The sequence below is a fragment of the Mastigoproctus giganteus genome, chromosome 2 (assembly GCF_048544385.1).
Source record: "Mastigoproctus giganteus isolate SK-2022 chromosome 2, ASM4854438v1, whole genome shotgun sequence".
Lineage (NCBI taxonomy): Eukaryota > Metazoa > Arthropoda > Arachnida > Uropygi > Thelyphonidae > Mastigoproctus > Mastigoproctus giganteus.
The window spans coordinates 13,984,128-14,009,612 of NC_143576.1; the positions used below are offsets into that span (position 1 = coordinate 13,984,128).

General features: G+C 37.8%; 1 protein-coding gene across 1 annotated transcript in view; it reads left to right on the forward strand.

Moving 5' to 3' along the window:
* The window catches only part of Vps36 (vacuolar protein sorting 36), a 136,900-nt gene that overhangs the window by 44,796 nt on the left and 66,619 nt on the right, over positions 1-25,485 (forward strand). Inside the window, exons 5-6 of the mRNA XM_090390358.1 lie at positions 8,877-8,945; positions 15,414-15,530. Of these exons, the coding sequence (XP_090246484.1) occupies positions 8,877-8,945; positions 15,414-15,530 (186 nt within the window). The remainder of the gene's footprint in view (positions 1-8,876; positions 8,946-15,413; positions 15,531-25,485) is intronic.

Consider the following 25,485-nt stretch of genomic DNA (forward strand, 5'->3'; position numbering starts at 1 on the left):
CTTTCTATTTAAGTGTATCCCATCCCTGTAGAAGCAGTCTCTCCTGTTAACCTTGGCATCTCACTCCTGAATGTATTTGTTGCTTGTTTGCTGGGTTGTGAGCATCCTGTTTAGGCTCCATGGCATTTGGGGAGCCAGTGCACTGAACCAAAATTAAAAAAAAAACAAAAAAAACTATGAATCTATATACTCTAAACTCTTCTTATGGAAACCAAACAAGGTCACTACCAGAAAATTATACCATTGACACAGAAAATGCTACCTCAGCAAAAAGACAGACCATAGATACATCAGGTTCAGTACCTCGATACTTGATTGTACTTTCCACCAGTGAAAAGCCCATAGGAAAAATACTGCCCTTCTTCATCCAGAAGGGCTAGTAGGCTCACCCAAATTGGTAAAATGGCTTTATTCTGGCTGCATCCTTGTTGAGACCAAGAGTGACAGGCACTCAGAACAGCTCCTTCGAGCAAAGTCCATTGGAGAATACCAATTGTAGTAATATCCCACAAGACACTAAACTCATCCCAAGGTGTAATCTTGGAATGGGATCTGACTGAAGTGTTTGAAGAGGAAATGTGTTCAGAACTACAAAGCCAAGGGCAAAACAAATATTTTTACATAGGATTGGAATCTAGTAACTGCTGGAAACCTCACCATTATCTTTAATCCACAGTCTTCTAATTTGATCAAAGCTGGCTATCTTACTGCATGGTACTTCAATATGTACTGAATTCTTGAAGGTGCTTTAAGTGTCAGAAATATGGACACTTGCAAATGGCCTTTCATGTACCTGATGTGGCGTAAAGGACCACAAAATTACATCATGTTCAGCTACAAAACTAACATGCATTAACTGCCAAGGATAGCATCCTGCATATTCACAAGCATTCCAGAGGTGGAAGGTAGAAAAAGAAATACAGACTTAAGGCAAAGCTGAACATACCATATGAGGTGGCAGGAAAACTTGTGAAACCTCAAAATACCAACAAACCTCTTATGCCTAGAATTTAGTGTGGAGATGTTCCATCAGAACTCAAACTATCCCACCCAAAGAGTCATTTACTCCAATTTCATGCTGCTTTAAGTTTGCAAAAACTCATACTTGAAGTTTTTGTAGCTGTATTTCTATATTTCTACCTCCTAATACTTCACAATGGAAGGGGATGTGTCATAGAGCATACGATCACTGATCTCTCCCTTCTAAATGTGGAAATTTACACTTTTCTCTCCATATGCCTACATGTACATTTTTTGCTATTGATCTTTCAATATGCCCCCTTCTCTCTTTCCTTCACTTACTTTGCAGGTGGAGGAGAACCCTTATGGAAGTGATCACTTCCCTGCAGTAAGCTGCTTGCTTGCTTAGTGGAAAGCCATGTCTACTAAAACTTAGTGTTAGAGATAAAGCTGAGAAACAGGAAGTACCTCCTTTACCTTGATATACATTTTTTCTTGTGTTACAGGGGGATACTTCATGTTTCTTAGCTTTATCTCTAACACTATGTTAGGCCTATAACTCAATCTTGGAACCCATTGGAGAGGAAGAAATGGACACAGACAGCATCCATACTTCTTCAAAAAAAAGATAAATCCAAGGCTGAGAAAAACAAGCCCTCAGCACTTCGGAAGCTGACTTGACAGATCCACAAGCCCAAATAATGGCTGAATTTCTGCAGTGGAATTGTCATGGATTCTAGTGAAAGACTAATGCCATCAAGGCTCTTTTGCATGTAAAAGACGGTTTACTTTTACTTGCAGGAGACATATCTGAAGGCAAATGAAAACTCTTCTTTGCATAATATTACTATCATATGTAAAGACAGAACTGGGGCAAAAGACATGCTCATGGAGTTGCTACCCTCATGGGCAACCAGATCCCATTTCAACTTCTGCCACTTACTATCAACTTAGAGGCAGTAGCAATTCACTGTGCAATAGAGTTATTTTTATTAACAGTCTGTTTTTATTGCCACCTGGGACTGCTCTCCCATGCTGACTCTTGTGAACTCATTAAGTAGTTGCCTTCTTGCAGGTTTCAAGGAACGTACCTGGTGGGGTAGCACCAACATTAATGGACGGGGATGTGTCATAGAGCATACGATCACTGACCTCTCCCTTCTAAATGTGGAAATTTACACTTTTCTCCCCATATGTCAACATGTACATTTTCTGCTATTGATCTTTCAATATGCCCCCTTCTCTCTTTCCTTCACTTACTTTGCAGGTGGAGGAGAACCCTTATGGAAGTGATCACTTCCCTGGAGTAAGCTGCTTACTTAGTGGAAAGCCATGTCTTCCTTTTAGACTATACCAGTGGAAGATTGATCAGGCTTTCAATGTCTGGGAGAGTTTAACATTGCTACAGTCAGTCAGGAGCCTAATAATGGTGCAGTGGCATACATCATGATGCTGCAATTGTAATTCTGAAAACATCTCTCTGGTTTCCATTATTTTCACCAGTGAAGAATGCACAGCAGCAGAAATGGCTCAAAATGAACCTTGGGGATATTTTGAAGATATCCTATTATGGTTAATCTCTTAGCCTTTAAACATGCACGTGCCAAAGTTTGCTCTATTCACTGTCAGAGCCAAAAGGAATTGTGGATCTGCTTAACTATCCACCCTTACCCAGTCGGCCAGCACTAAGGCTGTCTGGGAAAAAATCTGGAAAATGAAGGGACATTAAACATCACATCATCATTCCTAGAACATAATGGATGCATTATGGATGCTCCTATATAGACCATACTGGATACAGGTCTGGAGGCTACATTTTAGGAAGATGTAGAGTTGCTGGAACGAGTTCAGAGAAGGGCAACAAAATTAGTGAATGGAACAAAGGGTTGCTCTTACGAAGAAAGGCTTAAGTTTTGCAAATTACAGTGTCTGGAGACTAGGCACCTGTGAGATGATCTGATTGAAGTGTATAAGGCCTTGAATGGTTTGAGGAAACTCAATGCTGTTGGGATTCTGCTTCTTTCCCAGATTAATCCCCTGAGAGGACATAAATTGAAACCGAGGAAAGACAGTTGTAGAATAGATGTGTGGAAGTTTGCCTCTAGCCAGCGTGTGGTTGATTGCTGGAACAAACTTTCATCTGTTGTTGTAAAAGTTGACAGCTTAAATAAATTCAAGGTAGAACTAGACAAACATTTGAAGTGACTGGATGGGTGAAATGGGAACTTTTTTTTTTTTTTAATGGCTGATGCTGTATAAGCTTGCTTTCTTGCATCATATGCCTCTACTAATGCTAATATACCGATTCTCACAGCTCAATGAAGGCCTTGTCATTGACAAGGTTTCATTCTTATCTAGTCCTGGCCAGGGTACAGCAGAGGCTACACATCCTTTCTGAATTTCATATTTACTTCTACTGGATCCCCATCAAGGGAAATGATTTGGCTGATATCTCAGCTAAATCAGTAATGACCCTGAGTAACCATTGCCTGTGTTAGTATTAGCAGTTGAAAACTATGCAAGAAAGCAAGCTTATAAAGCATCAGACAAAAAGAAACCTGTCCATTCCATCCACTAGGTTGTCTACTAGTTCTTTCTTGAGTTTACTTAAACTACCCACTTTCACAATAACAAACAGACGTTTATTCCAACAATCAACCACCTGCTGGCTGAAGGCAAACTTTCACACATCTATCCTACAACCATCCTTCATCAATTTGAATTTATGTCCCCTCATGTGTGGTCTGAGCACAAGGAAGAATGTCATCAGCAGTTAAGATTCCTAGCTATTCTCCTTCTTCTTGGTCCTTAGCTGGCAGCTGGGGGAGGCGGTTGGCCACGCAACCAGTATGCTGCTGTAGGTGCCGCAGGGTTTTGGACTTGCTCTGTGATGTTCTTCCATACTTTACGATCCATGGCGTCAGTCCTGGCCTGGTTAAGGTCGAGACGTCGGCTCTTCAAGTCATTTTCCACTTGCTTGGTCCACGTTTTCCTAGGCGCGGTCCGTTGGATGCTCCATTGGGTGGGTCGTTGTCTCCAAAGGAGTGTGGATGGTATTCTGTTCGTGCCCATTCTACATACGTGGCCAAACCATCTAAGCCTTCGCTTCTGGATTTGGTCGGCAACGGTTGGTTGCTGTTGGCATCTGGCGCTGATGGTATCATTAGTGATGCAGTCACGAAGTGAGATGCCCAAAATCTGCCGCAGGCATCGCATTTGGAATACCTCAAGTTTGTTTAAATCTAGCTTGAGACAAATCCATGTTTCTGATCCGTAAAGGAGAATGGGCAGGATCAAAGTCCGGAAGAGTCGGATTTTAGTCTTTGTGGAAATGTTGGTCCTCTTCCACAGACACCATTTGAGCGAGGCGAACGCAGTGGCCGCCTGTCCAATTCTGCTGTGGATTTCCATGGTGGATGCAACTTTCTTCTCCTGGACCAGCGACCCAAGGTATTTAAAGTCCTGCACTTGCTCGATCTGGACACCTTCGAGATAGATGGTGGCTTGCGACCCATCTGTTGTCAGGGCCTTTGTCTTATCAGCATTGATCTTCAAACCGTATGGCTGGGCAATGCGGGCAATGTCGTAGAGGATGTCCGTGGCTTCAGAGTCGTTACCAGCAAAGATAGCACTATCATCGGCAAACATCAGGTCAGTCACATAGTGATCCTTGTCATATTGTATGCCCCGTCTGTTTCTGAATGCTTGCCTCATAATGGCATCGATCACGATGTTGAAAAGCAACGGGGAGGCTACATCCCCTTGGCGGACTCCAGTTTGGATGGCAAATTCCTCAGATAAGTCATTCTGGATGCGCACCTGATTGGTTAAACCGTTGTATGCAGTTTGGAGGAGTGTGATGATTTTTCGAGGTACATGTTCGACCTCTAGTAGTTTCCATAAGGCAGGCCGATGGACACAGTCGAAAGCAGACTTAAAGTCAATGAAAACAATGACGGTTCGCTGTCCACACCAGATCCTCTCCTCCATCAGCTGACGGATGGCAAAGATTTGATCACAGCATCCTCGCCCGGGTCTAAATCCCGCCTGTTCTTCTCGACTGGTTTGCTTGCGATGTTTTTGCAGCCTTGACTGGATGATCTTCATAAAGACCTTTCTGATGATGGAAAGGAGGCTGATGCCACGGTAGTTCTTGCAATCCCAGTTATCACCTTTCTTGTGGATCGGTATGATAATGGCTATATAGACCATAAGCAAGTAATATGAAAAAAAAAAACTGTTTTTCCAGTGGCAACATTCTTGGCATGGAGAGATGGCAAATAAATTATACGAGAATATAAAAGCCTGTAATTGAACAATGCTAATCTGGTTTGCACAGGAATCACAAAGAAAAAGTTGTTCTAGATCTGCTCTGCATAAGACACAATCATCTTGCACACGCATTTTTTGCCAAGAGCTGTTGCTCCTATATGCAAGCACTGTGTCACCATTTTAACCATCAGCATATGCCTTTTACATTTTAATGCTTTTAACCATCTGACCGCGCCTTATACATTCAGTCGGATTTTATCTGAAAAAAGACAACTGTCTAACATTTTTCAATATTTAAAAATTATAAAAATAATTGTGTTTAATAGTCATCATATATAGTTTTTTTTTACATGCTTAATTTCAGTTAACCTGCTTTTAGCTCTTTATACATTTAGACATGGTAACCTATTTGTAGGTTACTGCCATTTTTAATGTATTTAATTATTAGACTTGGCACACCATGACCTCAGTTGCCTATGCACCAGAAATCATTCAAATCACCCACTTACCCACAACTTGTCACATTAGTTCTTGAAGAGCAGGAGCCACTTATAACCACTCTGTGTCTTACCATTTAACCATCACTTTATCCATGATAATACTTGTCCCTAATGCCATGCTTTTCCAATTGATACAACAATTATTCATGTGGTACAGTTTCAAAGGTTTTACTGAAAGCTAAAATATGTGATTTCAAAATTATTCTTTGCATCCATTTCCTTTGTGATGACCTCATATCCAATCAGATTGGTCAGGCATGAGCTACCTTTAACAGATCCATGCTGTGACTGCCTTATGGCTCTCTGCCTATTAAGATAATCTTTCATTACTTCTTTAACTATCAATTTCATTATTTTTCCTGATATATAGATCAGACTTACAGGTCTGTAATTATCCACCTCCTTTCAAATCACTTTTGTGAATAGGGGATACATTTACACATTCCCATCTGTAGGGACTTCTGTTGAATCTAAGGATGGTCTAATTATTTGGCCAAAGGTTTAACTATCTCTGTACAGCTTCTTTTAATATAACTGGATAAATTTTGTCAGCCCAAAATGCTTTGTTCACTTTTAGTTGCAGTTTCTCTTCACCTTCCTTTTCATTATTAGCCTAATGTTCCAACAGAGCACGTCTATTTCTGTATCCCCCGACCCTTTATAATAATCTCATGTATTTTCTTCTTCTCTACCACTAAGCTCTCAACCAATACACAGTAGTTTCGAGGGACTGAATTCTTTTTCTCAACCAGTTCTAGAGTTGAAATTGCTGTTTTTTTTATTTAAAAAAATTAATTCTTTGAAAGTTTTTTTTTTTTTTTTTTTTAAATTCAAATTTATTATATTCCTAGAACAATGCTGAGAAGAGGACAAGTTTCTCTGTAAGTCGAAATGGTTGACTTCAGGAGGGGATGGATAGTTGGCCTAAGAGGGTAGAATGTTGATATGCAGTATTGCTGAATGAGGTGGACAAAGAGTGTCTACAGTTCATTGACATTGGGCACAATGAGTAGAAGAAGAAGGCACACATTTGAAGGCCATGCACAAAACCTTCCAGAAGCACTGACAAATGCCAGGAGTGGCATATCTGATGGATGTCTTTTGGCATCAAGGCCAGCTACTTCTGTCAGATTAGGAGTATTGTTGTGCACTAAAGTGAGCCCTCACAAAGTTCAGTCATTTGCTGGGAGTATAACTGCAATCTTTGGTCCCATTGAACTGTTTTTGTCTCTTGCTGTGTTCATTTTCACAAAGGTCTTCAGTGGTATTATGCATTGGTAAACTGGAAGTTGGAATGGCATTTAGTGATGAGACTATTTTGACCCCTGTGAGTGATGAAAGTGAGGGTCAGAAGATGCCTGGGAGAGAAAGCGTAGACTGTAAAGAAAATACACACACACTTTAAAAGATTAGTGGTTTGGGAAGCCATTGGGTATGATTTAAAAAGAAGTCTTATGTTTGTGGAAGGCTTATGACAGCCTATTATGGTGGAAATGTTATAAACACAGTGGTCATCCCGTTTTTGTTGAATATGAATAATATAACATTCCAACAGGACAATGCCCATCAACATATTGCCAATGTTACCAGATCCTCTGCTCAAGATGTGAATGTCATCCTGTGGCCTGTGAGATCTGTCTCCAATTAAACATGTCTGGGACATGATTGGAAGGTGCCTGACATAAAATAAATACGTGTATTTTTGACTCCATTTGAGAGCTCATGTGGAACAGGCCTGGAATGACATACTACAAGGTGACATCCAACATTTCTTTGACTGAATGTATGACATAGTTTTCAATTTCATTCAGGCATGGGCAGGTCACTCCTGATATTAAACTTATTGCAATCATTTGAAAATTTAATCAATTTTTTCTTATAATCCCTCTTAACATTATACCAACTTTGGTATAATGCTAAAGGGATTATAAAGAAAAGTCAAAATCGGATTACTCTTTCATGTTGTTTCAGTGTCTGTTTCCTTTAGCGTAGATTATATGAGTATATGTTAAAACTTAAAATAAGTTTCAACAGAGTTTCAATGAATTCTTCTGTGACAAAGTACAAGTATTTTAAGTTTCAACAGGGTTCAAGCATCTTTTATTTAGCAATCAGCCTCTTTTTTTTTTTTTTCTCATGGAATTCTAACTTTTGTGAAACCGACCAGTATAAGGATACAATTGCAACGGATACAATTGCAACTGATGTTGAAAATAGTGTATGTACTAAATTCCCAACTTTGAACACCATTTTGGATGTTTCTTCTTCATCACATTTAACATACAATGCTTTGTTAAACCTTTTAAATAGTATTTAAAATGTTTTAATTCTACTTGATATTTGGTATTTTCTAAAAAAAAAAAAAAAAGTGAGGGACTGGTATTCACTCATTCAGAAATGAAGCACTGCTGTTTCCCCAAATAAATCTTATTTATTTTTTTTACCTTGCAAAAGGTTTTTCAAAATTGATAATACACAATGTGGTTTTTCACTTTGCTCTCTCAGTCCATTTCAGGCAGTAGATGCATAAATTCTTCTGTGATTTTGCCACTTTTCTCTCATCTAGACAGCAGAACACTGTCTAGATGTTCCTTTCAGTAATTAAAGTTCTTAAACACTGTTCTTTCCTTCCATATACCCAGTTCTATGCACATTGTCTACATTATAGTTATTTAACTGATTATATACATAAACCTAAGTGGTAAATTTTATTAATATTCCGTATAATATGGGGTGCCTCCGTAGCCAGGTGGGCAGGAGAGGCAGTGCGTAGCACATGCTTCTTGATTAGATGGGGTTCGAGCCTGTGACCACCAAATACGGAGGATGCGGAAAGGTCAGGGAATGACCACCACATATCCCCGGAGCAATATGGCCTTAGTTGCTAATGCTCCTAAAAAAATATATATATATATATAATGTGGAATAGTAATAAAATTTTACTGAACATGTTGAGTTGTTTAGCTTTGGATGCTTACCAAAAATGAACACGATGAGCAGAAGAGAGAAGAAGAAGAAAGCAAATAAAATTACAATTTAGCTGTTTGTTAATATTTCATTCCAATATATATATATATAGTTTTGCAAACACCCTTAATTGGATACTTTAGCTCTTGTCATAATGAAATAAATTTTTTGTTTCAGTTTTTTAAATCTTTTAAAGAAACATTAGACAAAAAGGAATGGGAACGGGTTATTACAGCTGGTGCTTATGTAAGTGAATTTTTTTTTTTTATATATATTATTAGTTTCCTGAAATGCATAAATTTAATAATAATATTAATTAATACTATTGATTTATAAATCATAAGTTAGTTAATATTGTTAATTAAAATAAATTACGATAGAACATACAACAAAAAATGGATCATATAATTTAGTCACATTTTTCGGAGAGTAGTGGACAACAGGATTAAAATCAAATACAGGTAGTTCTCAACTTTACCAGTTAATTTGTTCCTTGTACGCACTCGTAAAGCGGGAATTTATTTCACATAGACATAAGGTCAAAAATAGGGGTTATGTTGTCAACAATGAAATTAGTTAGCTAATTAGTTTATGTTTAAACAATGATTGATTTATCCAAAGAAATGAAAATGTAGCTTGTAAAATCAAGCAAATTATAATAATAGAGAAATTATTTACGACTTACAAATGTTAAAGAATGTTTATTCTTCATCATCGACTAAATGCACACTCATTATTGGCTCCACACTTGTTGGTTTGTTGCACAAGGAATCATCTTCTTCAGAAATGCTTCAAGAGGCATTTGTTTCCAAGATAATCTTCTCTTTTAATTGTAAATTTCATGATTGCATGCATAACCCCAGGGGCTCACATCTGGTGAGTATGGGCTTGGCACACCCAGAGTCCTGAGCTGGATATCATCATTCTTCTCTTTCTTGGTGATTCCCTTCTATTTTTTCTCTCCCCCCCTCTCTCTCTCTCTTAGGGATAACTCGGGAATTTTTTTTTGGCTGGTGCAGCATAAGTCTCAGGCTTCCTTGCGCCATATAGCTAATAATAGTAATAATAATAAGCATTTTTTAACGGCACACACAAATTGCAACTAACACGATTTTCTTGTAGTAACAAGTTTACGAAGCTTAAAATAAACAGAATGAAGAGAAGATTCTGAAAATTTTTGTTTTTAATACGATTGAAGATTTCAATAAAGGGCAAACATATTTCACCATAATAACGTAAAAAACCACAAAATTCCAGCTATCGGTATTTTTGTAAATGCAGAAGATCGAGTTTACTACCTTTTTATAATTGCTTGCACTAACAGAAAAACCCAGTAAACCAGAAAGTGCAAATTGTTTTTATTGTTTTATGGTCGTGACCTCCAGAAATGTGCTTTAGAAAAATATCACAAAGGTGTTTAAATTTGATTCTTATAATGGAACATATGATAACGTTGAAAGTGTAGTGCATTTTAGTGATTTGAATTGGTAACTAATACAATTTACAAACCATGCTCACAACCTTTTATATGGCCTTAAGGTCACGCTCGTGACCTTAAAAATGACATTTTAGAGAGATAAATAGCTTAGTTATACAGTGAAAATTTCAGCTTCTGAGATCTTGAAACGAATTACCAAAAAAACAATGTGTTATTGGGTTCACATTACGATATTTTAATGATACGATGGTGTCTCTGGAATGGATTAATATCATAAAGCTGGGTTACACTGTATTATATAGCTACGCATGTGGTTTGAAATGCGGTATTTATGAATGTTTAACATTCATTTTTTTTGCAATTAATGTTCATATTTTCGATTTTGTTGATACTTGGGGGAAAAAACTCATAAACCTGAGAACTCGTAAAGCGAGAACTGCCTGTACAATTGCTTTTTCAGCAAGGCCAAAACTAACAGTGCATATTTATTTTGTAAATTTAACTTCTAGAACAGGGATGGACAAAATATAAAGTGTTTCATAAGCATTCTGTTTTTTAGTGCTTCATTAATATTAGTTGTCTTGAATACTGAAGTTGTGGCTAAAGTTATGCAGCCATATGTAGTTAATCTCTTTTTCATGACGATTATTCATATTTTGAGTCAAAATTTGCTGATGATATTAAAGTTTGCTGGGTTCAAAACATTGGTAAATAGAGTATGCTGCAACAATGACAAATTATATAGCTGGTCCGAAAAATAGCATTCAAACTCTGAATAGTTTCTCTTAGTGGGTATAAAAAGCTTAGTTGCTTCAATGATTACTTCCCTGAATGCCATTCCCATTTAGAATTTGCAGTTGGTTCCACATCATCAGTTGGTCTCACTGAAAAGAATTTTTGAACTGCTGAAAACCAGTGTATTCACCTTTAAAATAGCAAAATCCCTTCCCTTTACCCTTAACAGCAGTTGTATCCTTAAGTAAATCCCACCTCACTGAATTATCCTAACTACGACTTTGTGGTTCTTTTACCTGAAGATTCTTAATGCATGAAGAGTCACTGTTAATAATCAGATGAATAATATTGTTTTCTCTTGTTGCTTTTCTAACATGCTGCTATAGAAAACAGTCATCAAATAAATCCAGAAAATTTCTTCTACTGTGCCAATGACAACTTCAGTCATTGCACATCCTACAGTATAAGACATTCTGATTTGCTGGCCCACTCTATTTGTCCATATAGTCATGTGGCCTGTAACATACTCCTACTGTCATTTCCCCCCCCCCCCCCCCACTGCTTATGTCATGTCAAACTCATTCAATATTACTTTGGCCACACATACACACCACCCACCCACCCCCCATTTGGGTACACTGCTTGAGATTGTATGCTTCTTAACTAACATCATAATTATGTGATGTTCCAACATCAATAAGCATCAAAATTTGCGAGTATTTAGAGAAATCTGCTTCAAAACCATTGGAAATGATGCTTTAGGTGAAGAAGAGTCCCATTTCATGCTATTACATCTGAATGGTAGGGAAAGAGAGAGAGAGAAGGAGAGAGGAGAAAGTTTAGCAGACAACAACCATTCTAGAAGGTCTTTAACTTTTTGTACACTGAAAAAATTGAAACAGTTGGGCAACTCCTGTGTCAGAACTGTGGTGTGACTGTTTGATAAACTTGAAGGTGCTTTAAACATTTCACACAAAAACTGACATGCAACTTTATGTGATAATTTGCCCATGTGTTGAGTAGCTCTGTGCCTTTTTTAGATGCTTACCAAAAATCAACACAATCAGAAGATGACAATTTTCAGCAATCTAATAATGATTCTTTGTTCCTATAGTCCATCATCACCAGGGACAAGACTGATTTCTCAATTAACCCACAAACAAGCATGAATGTTATTCACAGCAGTGAAAAATTTTGTTAAGACAGTTAAAGGGAAAGTGATGTTAGATTTTTTTTTTTTAACCATTTGGTGATGGACACTGTAAATAAGAAGGAATGTATAGGTTGTGTGTCAACTGTGAGAGGAAATTCAGCAAAAGCATTCAGAATGGTAAGCAGTTAACAATTAGAACAAACTTGGAAAAGCACCTGTACATGGCTTATTTTTCATGGAACAATGCTCCCTACACATAGTATTGTTGTTACCTCATTCCCCTGCCCTCTACTCATCTGACCTTTGACTATGAGATTTTTTCATTTTCCCAGAAATGAAATGTTTTAAGGCTTTTGCTTTCTTCTGCAATAAAGATTATTTCAAGCTCTCCTTGCTATCTAGCCAGAACTGTTACCATCAGTTGTACCAATGGTGGCAGAAGTGCATTACTGCTCAAGGAGAATACATGAGATTGGCTTTGTCTAGGTTTAGTAGCATTTAATATGGGAGCCCAGGAAAATTTTGACTGTGCCATTTATTTTAGTTTATAAATCACATCTGATGCTTCTCTAACTAATGACCCAGCATATTAGGATTCCAAAAAACATTGAACATTCATTCAACGTTTTTTGGGTAAAACTCAAATGATCATGTAAAATATATTTTGAGGGAGCTATTGCAGCCTAATATTTAATATGCCTCAGGGAGCTCAATTCCTCAACTAAAAATAATTTATTGATTTTGCCCATAGATTTTTGTTGCTTTTTAAAGCATTGCAAGCTCATTCTTCATTTTGGTTCAACTTATCACAGAAGCAGCTATCAACTGTCAGTTATTGTGTGTCAAAAATGCATTCTTTAATTTTTGCATTGCTTATTCATAGAAATTTTTAATTCAGATAAAGAAATGCACTCCCTTTTTGTTTGTAACCTTAACAAAATTTTTCATGTGCATAGTGACATATTTTTTTGGATCTAATAATAGTTTGTTTGATGGTTTATCTACTGTTGTCTAAGATTGTCTAGTTTGCCACTCTTTAACTACATAGTTTGTGCATACAGTGTTCATGCTAAGAAGTAAACCAGTAAATATAAGATCTCTACATATATGCCAGTTATATTTTGCATAATTCATTTTTACTGAAGTATCTGATGCTACCTAACCAGGAGGAGACATGCTCATCTCTAAGGCTTGTGGAGAACTGACTGGTGCTCACTGTCTTGTGGTCTGTTAGTATAGTGTTAACCTGTTAGTATAGAGTCAGCTATACGGTTACGGAATGAATGAGAATGGACTGCCAGTGTGAGACTAAGTCGATCAAGTTATATAAATTGTGGGGTAAAACCTTTTCACTGTTCTATGCACAATCGAGATTTCTACTAAGTGGAATTTTCCCCCTCCCCTCAAGTTGGTAAGGTCCCCACTGACCTTGTCAGGAAACTAGAACATATAGTCACTACTGGAACAACCACCAAGATAGGTACCACTGTCATAAGAAGTTTAAATAGCAAAGAATTGGAATTTATTCCTTCTACATATATTTTTAGAACAACATTTCTTCACATACAAATCTTGAAACGGCTAAGGTAAAGAAAGCCAACACGAGAACGATGAGAAACGTCGGATAATTTATGCGGAAAATTAGTTTCCCAACACTGGACTTTAGTGCTGCTCGCTCAGTAAACAGACAGTAGGTGTTATCGGTCTGGAGCCAAAATCGAGAAGGATATATTGATTGACAGGTAGGCATGGCAAACGATACAATGATTGGTGGTGGGCACGACAGACGACAGGCTACTGTGTAGTCATTGGTTGGCATTATAATGTGTATTTATGAGTAAAGAATGGTGCATAATAGTTTTGTGATAAACGGTAAACAGGTAATAGCAGCGATGAATCTTTTAAAGGTGGAAGAAATTTGTAAAGAAAATAAAATGTTGGTTGATTTTTTGATGAAAACTAAATTAATAAAAGTTTCGTTCTGTTCATTTTTATGTTCTTCATTGTGTTTTTTTCTCATTATTAAAAGCAGATTTTTGGAGTTCATGAGTGTTTTTACTATATTGTTGATTTAGGTTTGGTAACCAAAAAAGGAAAAAGTTTCTTTATTTTTCGTTATATTTCGTAACCTGACCTTAAATGGTAGGTTAAACAATTTGTGCTAGTCCACCCATGATTATAAAGAAAGAAAGAAGGTTAGGTTATCCCCTCCATTTCGGGAGGGGTTCAAGCTCCCATGGGATTCAAGTGTAGGTAACCTGACCATTAGGGCATTTTTTCACCATTAGGGCATATTATTGAACAAGAAAATAAAAATACAGTCATAAAAAAATTTATTTTTTTATGACTGTAGGTAACCTGACCTATTTTCACCATTATAGAAAAGATGTAACCTGACCTATTTTCACCATTATGGAAAGTGTTCGTTAGGGCATGTGCGATTAGGGCATGTTACCATTAGTACTTCTGACTGCTACTAAAGTGATACTTTAGTAGCACTCAGAAGCTATCATGTTATCGTATGTTGTGTTCGTGCACCAATCAGCACATCGTTTACCATGCCAACCTGTCAATCAGTATATCGTTCTCGACTTTGCTCCAGACCGATAACACCTACCGTCTGTTACTGAGCGAGCAGCGCTAGAGTGCCGTATTGGGAAACAAATTTTCCGCGTAAGTTATCCAACGTGGTTTCTCGTTGTTCTCATGTTGGTTTTCTTTACCTTTGCCCTTAAAACTTACTGCCTACATTAGAAAGTATCTTTATTTTTCCTCAGTCTTCAACATGTACATGGTACTAAAGTACTTTTAGTTATTTTACTTTTCATGTGTGACTCACCGTAAAAAAATGTTTTTAATTCATATAAAGTCATTTCTGCAATTTTTTAATACTTTCCTAAAACAAAAAGTTTTCTTTTAAGAATGTATACAAAAAAACTGCTGTAAATAAATAATATAATTTTTTATAATATTATTTTTGTTCTGTTTCAATCCTCTACAGGGGTCATGATATGTATGATTTTTCATTTCATTCCGTACCAGTGTTTTATAATACATCCATTCAAGTGTGCATTCATGAGCTGAGGTGCACATTGTGCAGACTAAAATAAATTAGAATAACTTGCACAGGTGAGGGGGGGGGGCGAGTCCTTACTCTGTTTACCTGAGATTAGTTTACTGGCCGTGGCTGATGAAATCTTGAAAATTCCTCTTGTCTGTGGAGTCAAACCCATATATCTATTCTAATGAATGATATGTTAAAACAACTATATTATCATCAAGGATATATTCTTACTGGTTAAGACATTTCTCTTTATTATAGCACATGAAGTTTATGTATTTGTAATGAGAAAATGCTTTTATGCTTTCATTCTCTTTAAATTTTTAGAATAGGAAATTTAGATCTGGAATTGTAGGAATTGAAAGACAAATACAAGCTCGACATGATGAAGCAGGAAGAAACATATCTGCTGCTTTTGAGGATCTGAGCCACTTGATGAATATGGTTGGTGATTTGGAATATTATTAAATAGTACTATTTAAATGTTACTACTGATTTTTACATTTTTTGTTGTTAAAAATTTGTGGTTACAATTTTAGCATACACTGATAATTTTACTAACATATTTCTGAATTCTTCAGTTTACTGGATCATGTAGTTATTATTTCTTACCAATTTATTTTATGATTGGAATAATCTTTTATGTCTAGAATAAATGGAAGCAGATACCTGCCTGCTGCATTTGTCTTGTGGGTTCCTGAAGGCTTTGGGCAACCTTAGCAAGGATATCTGTTGTTATTTCATTGTTTGGCACTGATCAACATCTACCAGTATGGGACTAGTCAGCTTCAGAACCTGTTTCCTTGAATTAGTATTAGCACTGGCATATGATGCAAGAAAGCAAGCTTATATAGCATCAGCCAAAAAAAAAAAAAAATCCCATTTCACCGATCCATTCATTCTGTGTCTAGTTCTTCCTTGAATTTATTTAAGCTATCAACTTCCACGAGACAGATGGAAATTAGTTCCAGCAATCAACCACCTGCTAACTAAAGGCAAATTTCTGCACATCTATTCTACAACTGTCTTACCTCAGTTTGAATCTATGCCCCCCTCAGGTTTGTAATCTGAGCAAGAGGAAGAATCCTATCAGCATTAAGCCTGCTCAATCCATTCAAGGCCTTATACACCTCAATCAGATTGCCTCACAGGTGTCTAGTCTTCAGAAGCTGCAATTTGAAGAAAGGCTTAAAGCTTAACCTTAAGCCTTTGTTCCCTTCACGAGTCTTGTTTCCCTTCTCTATACTCATTCTAGCAACTCTACTTCCTGAAATGAGGCTTCCAGACCTGTATGCAGTACTGAAGGTGTGGTCTAACCATTGCCTTATACAAGGCAATGGTTAGACCACACCTTCAGTACTAACCATTGCCTTATACAAGGAGATAATCACCTCCTTATCCTTTCTAGCAAGTTTCCTATATATTATTCACAAGACTCCATGAGCTGCTTTGGCAGCCTGTCTGTACTGCTCAGAAAACTTAATATCTGACTGCACAATTACCCCCAGGTCTTTTCATTCTCCACTATCCTGAGTGTAGTACCACAGAGGTGGTATGTTACCTTGGGATAACATACCAACTATACCAATTGTTGCAACAGTTTGCATACCACTGATTTTGTTATTGGTGCACATTCAGGATATGCCGTATTGAATTCGTCCTGCAACTTGTCTTTTTATGATGATACTCTTGTGTCCACACAGAAGAATCAGCTCTGAAAACATAAATAAAAAAGAGCAATAAATATATTCCCATTGAAAAAAATTACTTACATGTAACATTTGTCCTAGACAGTTGACTCATACTGTACATAAAAAGTATTTGTGAAGGTGTTATTGTATTTTCCTATACTGTTATACCCCACCCCAAAAAAAAACATGTAGGCTGGAATACCTAATTGGATTTTCAGTGAGACAACACAGTATGCCTGCTTCAAGTGCAAGATTTCAAGAACAGTCTCTAACTGAGAGAAGTGGTATATACAGATTAGTTATAGTGATGGGAGCAGTCAATTGAAATAGATTACATAGTGATGATTCCATTGTTATCCTTAACAGTCGTTCAGTAGTGGCATGTGATGCAAGAAAGCAAGAAAGACCTGCCCTGGCAGCCTGTCTGCATTGCTCAGAAAACTTCATATTTGGCTGCACAATTACTCCCAGGTACTTTTTCATTTTCTACCACCTTAAGTGTAGTACCACACAGTTGGTACGTTTCTCTGGGGTTACTTCTACCCTATGCAGTACTTTGCATTTGTCAAAGTTAAACTTCAGTTGCTGCTTCTTAGTCCATCTGCCCAAATTTTCTAGATCCTGTTGCAGTAGCACACTGCCATTACTGTCATTAACAACACTGCCAACCTTTGTATCATCTGCAAACTTCGACACTAAGCCTGATATACCTTCATCAATATCATTGATAAATATACAAAACAACAGTGGACCCAACACCGAACCCTGTGGGACTCCACTAATCACATTAGTCCATGAAGAACACCACCCATTGATTACCACCCTCTGTCTTCTCCCACTCAACCATCCTTTTATCCATTGTAGCAACTTACCCTTAATACCATTCTGCTCCAATTTGTACAATAGTCTTCCATGCGCAACAGTGTCAAAAACTTTCCTGAAATAGTAGTAGTAGTGGCATGTGATGCAAGAAAGCAAATGTATGAGCTTATGCAGCATCAGCCAAAAAAAAAAAAAAAAATCATACCATTCCCTCCAAATGCCTGTCCAGTTCCTCCTTAAATTTATTCAAGCTATCAACTTCCACAACGACAGATGGAAGTTTGTTCCAGCAATTAACCACCCGCTGGCTAAAGGCAAATTTCCGCACAGCTATTCTACATCTGTCTTTTCTTAATTTGAATTTATGCCCCCTTAGGTTCGTAATCTGAACAAGTGGAAGGATCCCATCAGAATTCAGCGTGCTCAATCCATTCAAGGCCTTATATACCTCAATCAGATCACCGCGCAGGTGCCTAGTCTCCAGCCACTGCAATTTGCAGAACTTAAGCCTCTCTTGGTAAGAGGATCCCTTCATTCCCCTCACCAATCTTGTTGCCCTTCTCTGTACCCGCTCAAGTAAATCTACATCCTTCCTAAAATGAGGTCTCCAGACCTGTACGCAGTACTCAAGGTGTGGCCTGACCATTGCCTTATACAGAGGGATAATCACCTCCTTTTCCCTGCTAACAAAATTCCTATATATCATTGACAAAACCCCATGACTTGCCCTGGCAGCCTGTCTGCATTGCTCAGAGAACTTCATATCTGACTGCACAATTACTCCCAGGTCTTTTTCATTTTCTACCACCTTAAGTGTAGTACCACACAGTTGGTACGTTTCTCTGGGGTTATTTCTACCCATATGCAGTACTTTGCATTTGTCAAGGTTAAACTTCAGTTGCCACTTCTTAGCCCATCTGCCCAAATTATCTAGATCCTGTTGCAATAGCAGACTGCCATTACTGTCATTAACAACCCTGCCAACCTTTGTATCATCTGCAAACTTCGACATTAAGCCTGATATACCTTCATCAATATCATTGATAAATATTCAAAACAACAGTGGACCTAACACCGAACCCTGTGGGACTCCACTAATAACATTAGTCCAAGAAGAGCAGCACCCATTGATTACCACCCTCTGTCTTCTCGCACTTAACCATCCTTTTATCCATTGTAGCAACTTACCCTTAATACCATTCTGCTCCAATTTGTACAATAGTCTTCCATGTGCAACAGTGTCAAAAGCTTTCCTGAAATCCAAATATATGATATCAAAATTGTTTTTTGCATCCAGTTCCTTTGTAACCACATCATAATATCCTATCAAATTTGTCAGACAAGACTTTCCCTTAACAAACCCATGCTGTGTCTGAATTATTGCTGCAGTCTTGTCTAGATGATCCTGCAATGCATCTTTAACCAGTGACTCCATTATTTTACCCGGAACAGAAGTTAAACTAACTGGTCTGTAATTACTCGTGTCACCCTTCGATCCCCCTTTGTGAATTGGGGATACATTTGCACATCTCCAGTCCGTGGGAACCTCCCCTGAGTCCAAGGATGCTCTCATAATTATGGCTAAGGGTTTGCTTAGTTGCCTTGCCGCCTCCTTTAATATAACTGGATAGATCCTATCCACCCCAGGTGCTTTTCTTACGTTTAACTTCAACAATTTCTCTTCCACTTTGCTCTCAGTTATTACAAGATCATTAAGCACCCTGCTACAATTTGATAACCTTCTGCCATTTTCAAACCTTAATAATTCCTCACGTGTGAATGTAGATGCAAAATACTCATTCAGTTTGTTTGCTATCTGAGCAGGATCATCAACAGTCGAACCATCGATGTCAAGTGGACCAATTAGATTCATCCCCTTCCTTTTAGAGTTTATATAAGTAAAGAAATCCTTGCTGTTTTTCTTAGCATCTTTTGCCAAGGATTTCTCATAATCTGCCTTCGCCTGCCGAACCTACTTTGTGATCTGATTACAGATTAACTTATATCTGCCATAGGCTTCTGAGTCGCTTGATAATTTATATGCATCCCATGCATTTTTCTTCTCTGTTACGAGTCTCATTAGTTCATTTGACAACCATTTAGGCCTAAACCTTGAACAATATTTCTTAATAGGTATGAAACTTTTAGTAGCTTCCACGATTAATTCCTTGAATGCTTCCCACTTAGAATTTACTGTTGGTAACATCGTCAGTTGATCCCACTGTACAGAATTTAAAAACTGTCGGAGACCACTGTACTCGCCTTTACGGAAGCAAAAACCCTTTCCTTTACCCCTGATGGTAATTACATCTTTAAGTAAATCCCACGTCAGTACACTGTGATCACTGCCACCTAGTGGTTCTTTTATCTGCAAATTCCTAATACATGAATGATCACTGCTGATAACCAGATCAAGAGTATTACTTTCTCTGGTTGCCTCTAGAACATGCTGCTGCAGAAAACAATCATCCAATAAATCCACAAAAGTCTGACTAGTGTGTGAGTGCCCAACCCACAAGTTCCAGTCAATATCTGGGAAGTTAAAATCCCCCATTATAAGACATTCCGATTTACTAGCCCACTCTATTTCTCTGTACAATTTTTCATTGTACTCATTCGAGTCATTAGGCCTATAACACACTCCTACTCTAATTTTTGCTTTCCCAGTGCTTATGTCACACCAAACTGACTCAACAGTGCACTGTTCATCTATATCAACTGGATGCACTTCTTTTGATTTTATATTTTTCTTTATTAACAGCATAACACCTCCTCCCTTCCTATCCTGTCTATCCTTTCTGTACACATTGTACTCCCCAAATTCCAGTTCGGCATTCCTTATATCTGTGTGACACCACGTCTCTGATATCCCAACAATATCCGCCTTTGATGTCTTGACTAACACTTCAAATTCATCAAATTTATTTACTATACTTCTAGCATTGGTATACATGAAAGTATACATGCACCTATTCCTATTCGCAGCCACTCTAACACATCCCATATACCCACCTGTTTCACGATGACTGACATCCGTCCCTGAAACCCCCAACACCCCTCGCTCCAGGTCGCTACTTATTCTAATAGAAGTTGTGCAAGAATCACCTTCACCTCTGCCTACGGCTACTGTTAAACTATTAGTCCTTGTATCCCCCCAAGCTATCAGTTTTCCGACCCACCTAACACTGCCTCGATAGCATCAGCAAATATTCTTGCAACCTTTCTATTTAAGTGTATCCCATCCCTGTAGAAGCAATCTCTCCTGTTAACAAGTACAGTCCAGGCTGAAAAAAATTCTACCCCTTGAAATCCAAATATATGATATCAAAATTATTTTTTGCCTCCAGTTTCTTTGTAACCACATCATAATATCCTATCAAATTTGTCAGACAAGACTTTCCCTTAACGAACCCATGCTGTGTCTGAATTATTGCTGTCTAGATGATCCTGCAATGCATCTTTAACCAGTGACTCCATTATTTTCCCGGAACAGAAGTTAAACTAACTGGTCTGTAATTACTCGTGTCACCCTTCGATCCCCCTTTGTGAATTGGGGATACATTTGCACATCTCCAGTCCTTGGGACCTCCCTTGAGTCCAAGGATGCTCTCATAATTATGGCTAAGAGTTTGCTTAGTTGCTTTGTCGCCTCCTTTAATATAACTGTATAGATCCCATCCACCCCAGGTTCCTTTCTTATGTTTAACTTCAACAATTTCTCCTCCACTTTGCTCTCAGTTATTACAAAATCATTAAGCACCCTGCTACAATTTGATAACCTTCTGCCATTTTCAAACCTTAATAACTCTTCATGTGTGAATGTAGATGCAAAATACTCATTCAGTTTGTTTGCTATCTGAGCAGGATCATCAACAGTCGAACCACTGATATCAAGTGGACCAGTCAGTTCATCTCCTTTCTTTTAGAGTTTATATAAGTAAAGAAATCCTTGCTGTTTTTCTTAGCATCCTTTGCCAAAGATTTCCCGTAATCTGCCTTCGCCTGCCTAACCTCGTTTGTGACCTTATTACAGACTAGCTTATATCTGCCATGCCGACCGGGCTAGCCGGGTGGGTAAAGTGCCTGCCTAGCAACCCAAAGGTCCCGGGTTCGAATCCCGCCTCGGGCTTGGATCACACTACTGCAAAAACCTTGGGAGGTGCATTATGGCCACAGAAGCTGATGCGCCAACAACTACCAAAAAAATAAAAATAAAAATAATAAAAAATAATATCTGCCATAAGCTTCTGAGTCGCTTGATAATTTATATGCATCCCATGCATTTTTCTTCTCTGTCACGAGTATCATTAGTTCATTTGATAACCATTTAGGCCTAAACCTTGAACAATATTTCTTAATAGGTATGAAACTTTTAGTATCTTCCACGATTAATTCCTTGAATGCTTCCCACTTAGAATTTATGGTAACATTGTCAGTTGATCCCACCGTACAGAATTTATAAACTGTCTGAGACCACTGTACTCACCTTTAAGGAAGCAAAAACCCTTTCATTTACTCCTGATGGTAATTATATCTTTAAGTAAATCCCACATCAGTACACTGTGATCACTGCCATCTAGTGGTTCCTTTATCTGCAAATTCTTAATACACGAATGATCACTGCTAATAACCAGATCAAGAGTATTACACTCTCTGGTTGCCTCTCGAACATACTGCTGCAGAAAGCAATCATCCAATAAATCCACAAAAGTCTTACTAGTGTGTGAGTGACCAACCCACAAGTTCCAGTCAATATCTGGTAAGTTGAAATCCCCCATCATAAGACATTCTGATTTACTAGCCCACTCTATTTCTCTGTATAATTGTTCATTGTACTCATTCGAGTCATTAGGCCTACAACACACTCCTACTCTTATTTTTGCTTTCGCAGTGCTTATGTCACACCAAACTGACTCAACAGTGCACTGTTCATCTATATCAACTGTGGATGCATTTCTTTTGATTTTATGTTTTTCTTAATTAACAGCATGAAACCTCCTCCCTTCCTATCCTGTCTATCCTTTCTGTACACATTGTGCTCCCCAAATTCCAATTCTGCATTCCTAATATCAGTGTGACACCACGTCTCTGATATCCCAACAATATTCGCCTTTGATGTCTTGAACAACACTTCAAATTCATCAAATTTATTTACTATACTTCTAGCATTGGTATACATGGCACATACCCTGACACATCCCATATACCCACCTGTTTCACGATGACTGCCATCAGTCCCTGAAACCACCAGCACCTCTTTGCTACTTATGCTAATAGAAATTGTGCAAGAATCACTTTCACCTCTGCCTGTGGCTACTTTTAACCTTTTAGTCTGTGAATCCCCCCCCAAGCTAGCAGTTTTCCGACCCACCTAAAACTGCCTCGATAGCATCAGCAAATATTCTTGCACCCTTTCTATTTAAGTGTATCCCATCCCTGTAGAAGCAGTCTCTCCTGTTAACAAGCACAGACCACGCTGAAAAAAATTCTACCCCTTGAGCCTTGCACATTCCCTCCAGGGCCGAACTGATTGACAAGGCTCTCATCATGTACGCCCTCCTGTCGTGTCTGGGCAGAATTGCAGACACTTTCAAATTTTTTAGTAGATTTCAATGGGTTTGAAGAATGAACAGAAATGCACTAGGAAATGTTTAAATAATCTGTTCATGATGGCTCTTTCAGAAACAACTGAATAGTTCAATAATTTTCATTTGATTATGCTCATTACTTGTGCTCTGGTATGCATTGTAGCATATAGCAGATATAGGAATGCTTTCTTTTTTTCTCCCTCGTAATTATTTCAATTATCAGCTCACTACAAAGAATCTTTCATTTACATGAAATTACTTGTCATTGGCTAGTACTAATAACCAACATGCCCGTGGTTCCTAGGATATTTACTTGTCCTGAGAACCAAGGGCAGGTTGGTTATTAGTATTAGTCAGTTTGTGCAAAGAAGCTACAGCTTCTTGAAAATCAAATTAAAAATTAATAAAAAAAAATAAACAAATAAAAAGTAATTAAAAATATAATATATATAAGGAAAAGCTAGTTATATGCATTTTCCTCTTGACATAGGCAACTGTTCACTGCTCTTTGAATATCCGATAATTAAAAACTTGCTGACTAAAAGAAAACTTCTTATAATCCAGTTTAAACCTCTTTTCCATAATTTGAATTTATGTTCTAATTATGGAATCATTTATTACATTGAAACTTTTACCTTCATTTATTTTACTATCTCCTCTCAGAGCTTTATAGAGCTTGATCAAGTCCCCCCCTAAGGCTTCTATGCTAAGCTCTGTAGCCTATATATTTGAAGTCTCTTCATATGGGAGACCCATTTGCAGATCTCACTTAGTGGACTCAGAAAAGGCACTGAAAAATACTGAGTTGAATACCATATTCTGAGTGCATCTTACAATTGTCTTATACAGTGGGATTATAACCTCTTTATTTCTATATTTCTATAAGGAAATGTTTGATTAATCACTGCTAGGACACTATGGGCCTTCCTTGCCAATCTATACTAAGCTCTGTAGCCTATATATTTTTGGCCCCGGTGCCAAGCGTTCCGTGACCAAGTGATTTCTGTGCGTTCCAAGAAGTGTTATATCCAAAGAGCCTTTGAACAAATTATATTTCATTCCAACTTTATTATCCATTTTCTTTATTTATAAATTACTGCAGCACTTTCGCGCTACAAGAAGTAGGCAAAGGCCCAGAAAGAAAGCCACCTTTCTGTTTCTATTTCTAACAGTACTAACCAAATAACTCAGCTGCTTGGTCATCTAGTGGCACTGCTCCTGCCTCGTGGCGGGGCCGGAAACCTGGAAGGTAAAGCAAACCCCCAGGGCCAAAAGGAGCAAAACATGGAATATGAATATTTCTTCCCGATTAAGACTGCAAATCCGAATAATACGGATTTGCATCAACCAGATATTGACTCTACCAATCCAAAGAGACTGAAGACGGATGCTCCTCGAATTGAACACCCAAGTTTTCTGATTCTTTATTCACTGACAAACCAGCCCTTAGGCAATCTATCACCATTTCTCATTCAAAAATATCTTGAGAACGTAGCTGGTTCCCCAAAAATGGTGAGACGACTAAAATCTGGCGACCTGCTTGTAGAGACCACCAGCTCTAAACACTCTGAGTCTTTACTTAGAATCAACTCATTTGGTGGAATTCTAGGCAAAGTGTCCCTACATGCCACACTAAATACATCCAAAGGCATAATTTCAGAATGGGACCTAATGAATGTCTCAGAGGAAGAAATCGTTCAGGAACTGCAGAATCAGCAAGTCACACAGGCAAAAGAATCGCCTTCAACTTTTATTCTTTAATTTTAATTTTATTTTGTTATCTTTCAACTCTTATCTTAAAGTTTTGGAAAGTTGAAGGTAAATGCAGTAAAACTTTGACTATGGAGATAAGGCTTTTTGCTAAATATGATTGTCCATTAAACTTTAAAGAAATATATATAGTCTCCATAGTTACCAGGATGTTATGAAAAGGCTGTACTGTGAAATAAAAATGATTAAATTTTGTGATACTGTATTTTACTGCACTTATTGTGCAAAGTAGAAGAGCTGTGCGTTGTATAGTGGCAGTGTAATTCACTGCATATCTGAATAAACTGACTAAAGTTTATTCAGAGTTTGATGAGCTCTCATTTATACTATGAGGATACTCAATAGCTCATTCGGAGGTTCAGATGACTCCCTACTAATGTCTAAAATGCTCAGCAGGCTGATGGGAGGCATTGGTGAAGAAAAATCCTAGTTTCCTGGCACTCTGCTTTATTGTGAAAATATTTTAGCTGATGCCAAATATCAAGACTATGGCAGTTATTTCACTGGGTCCCATGCACACAAAAATCC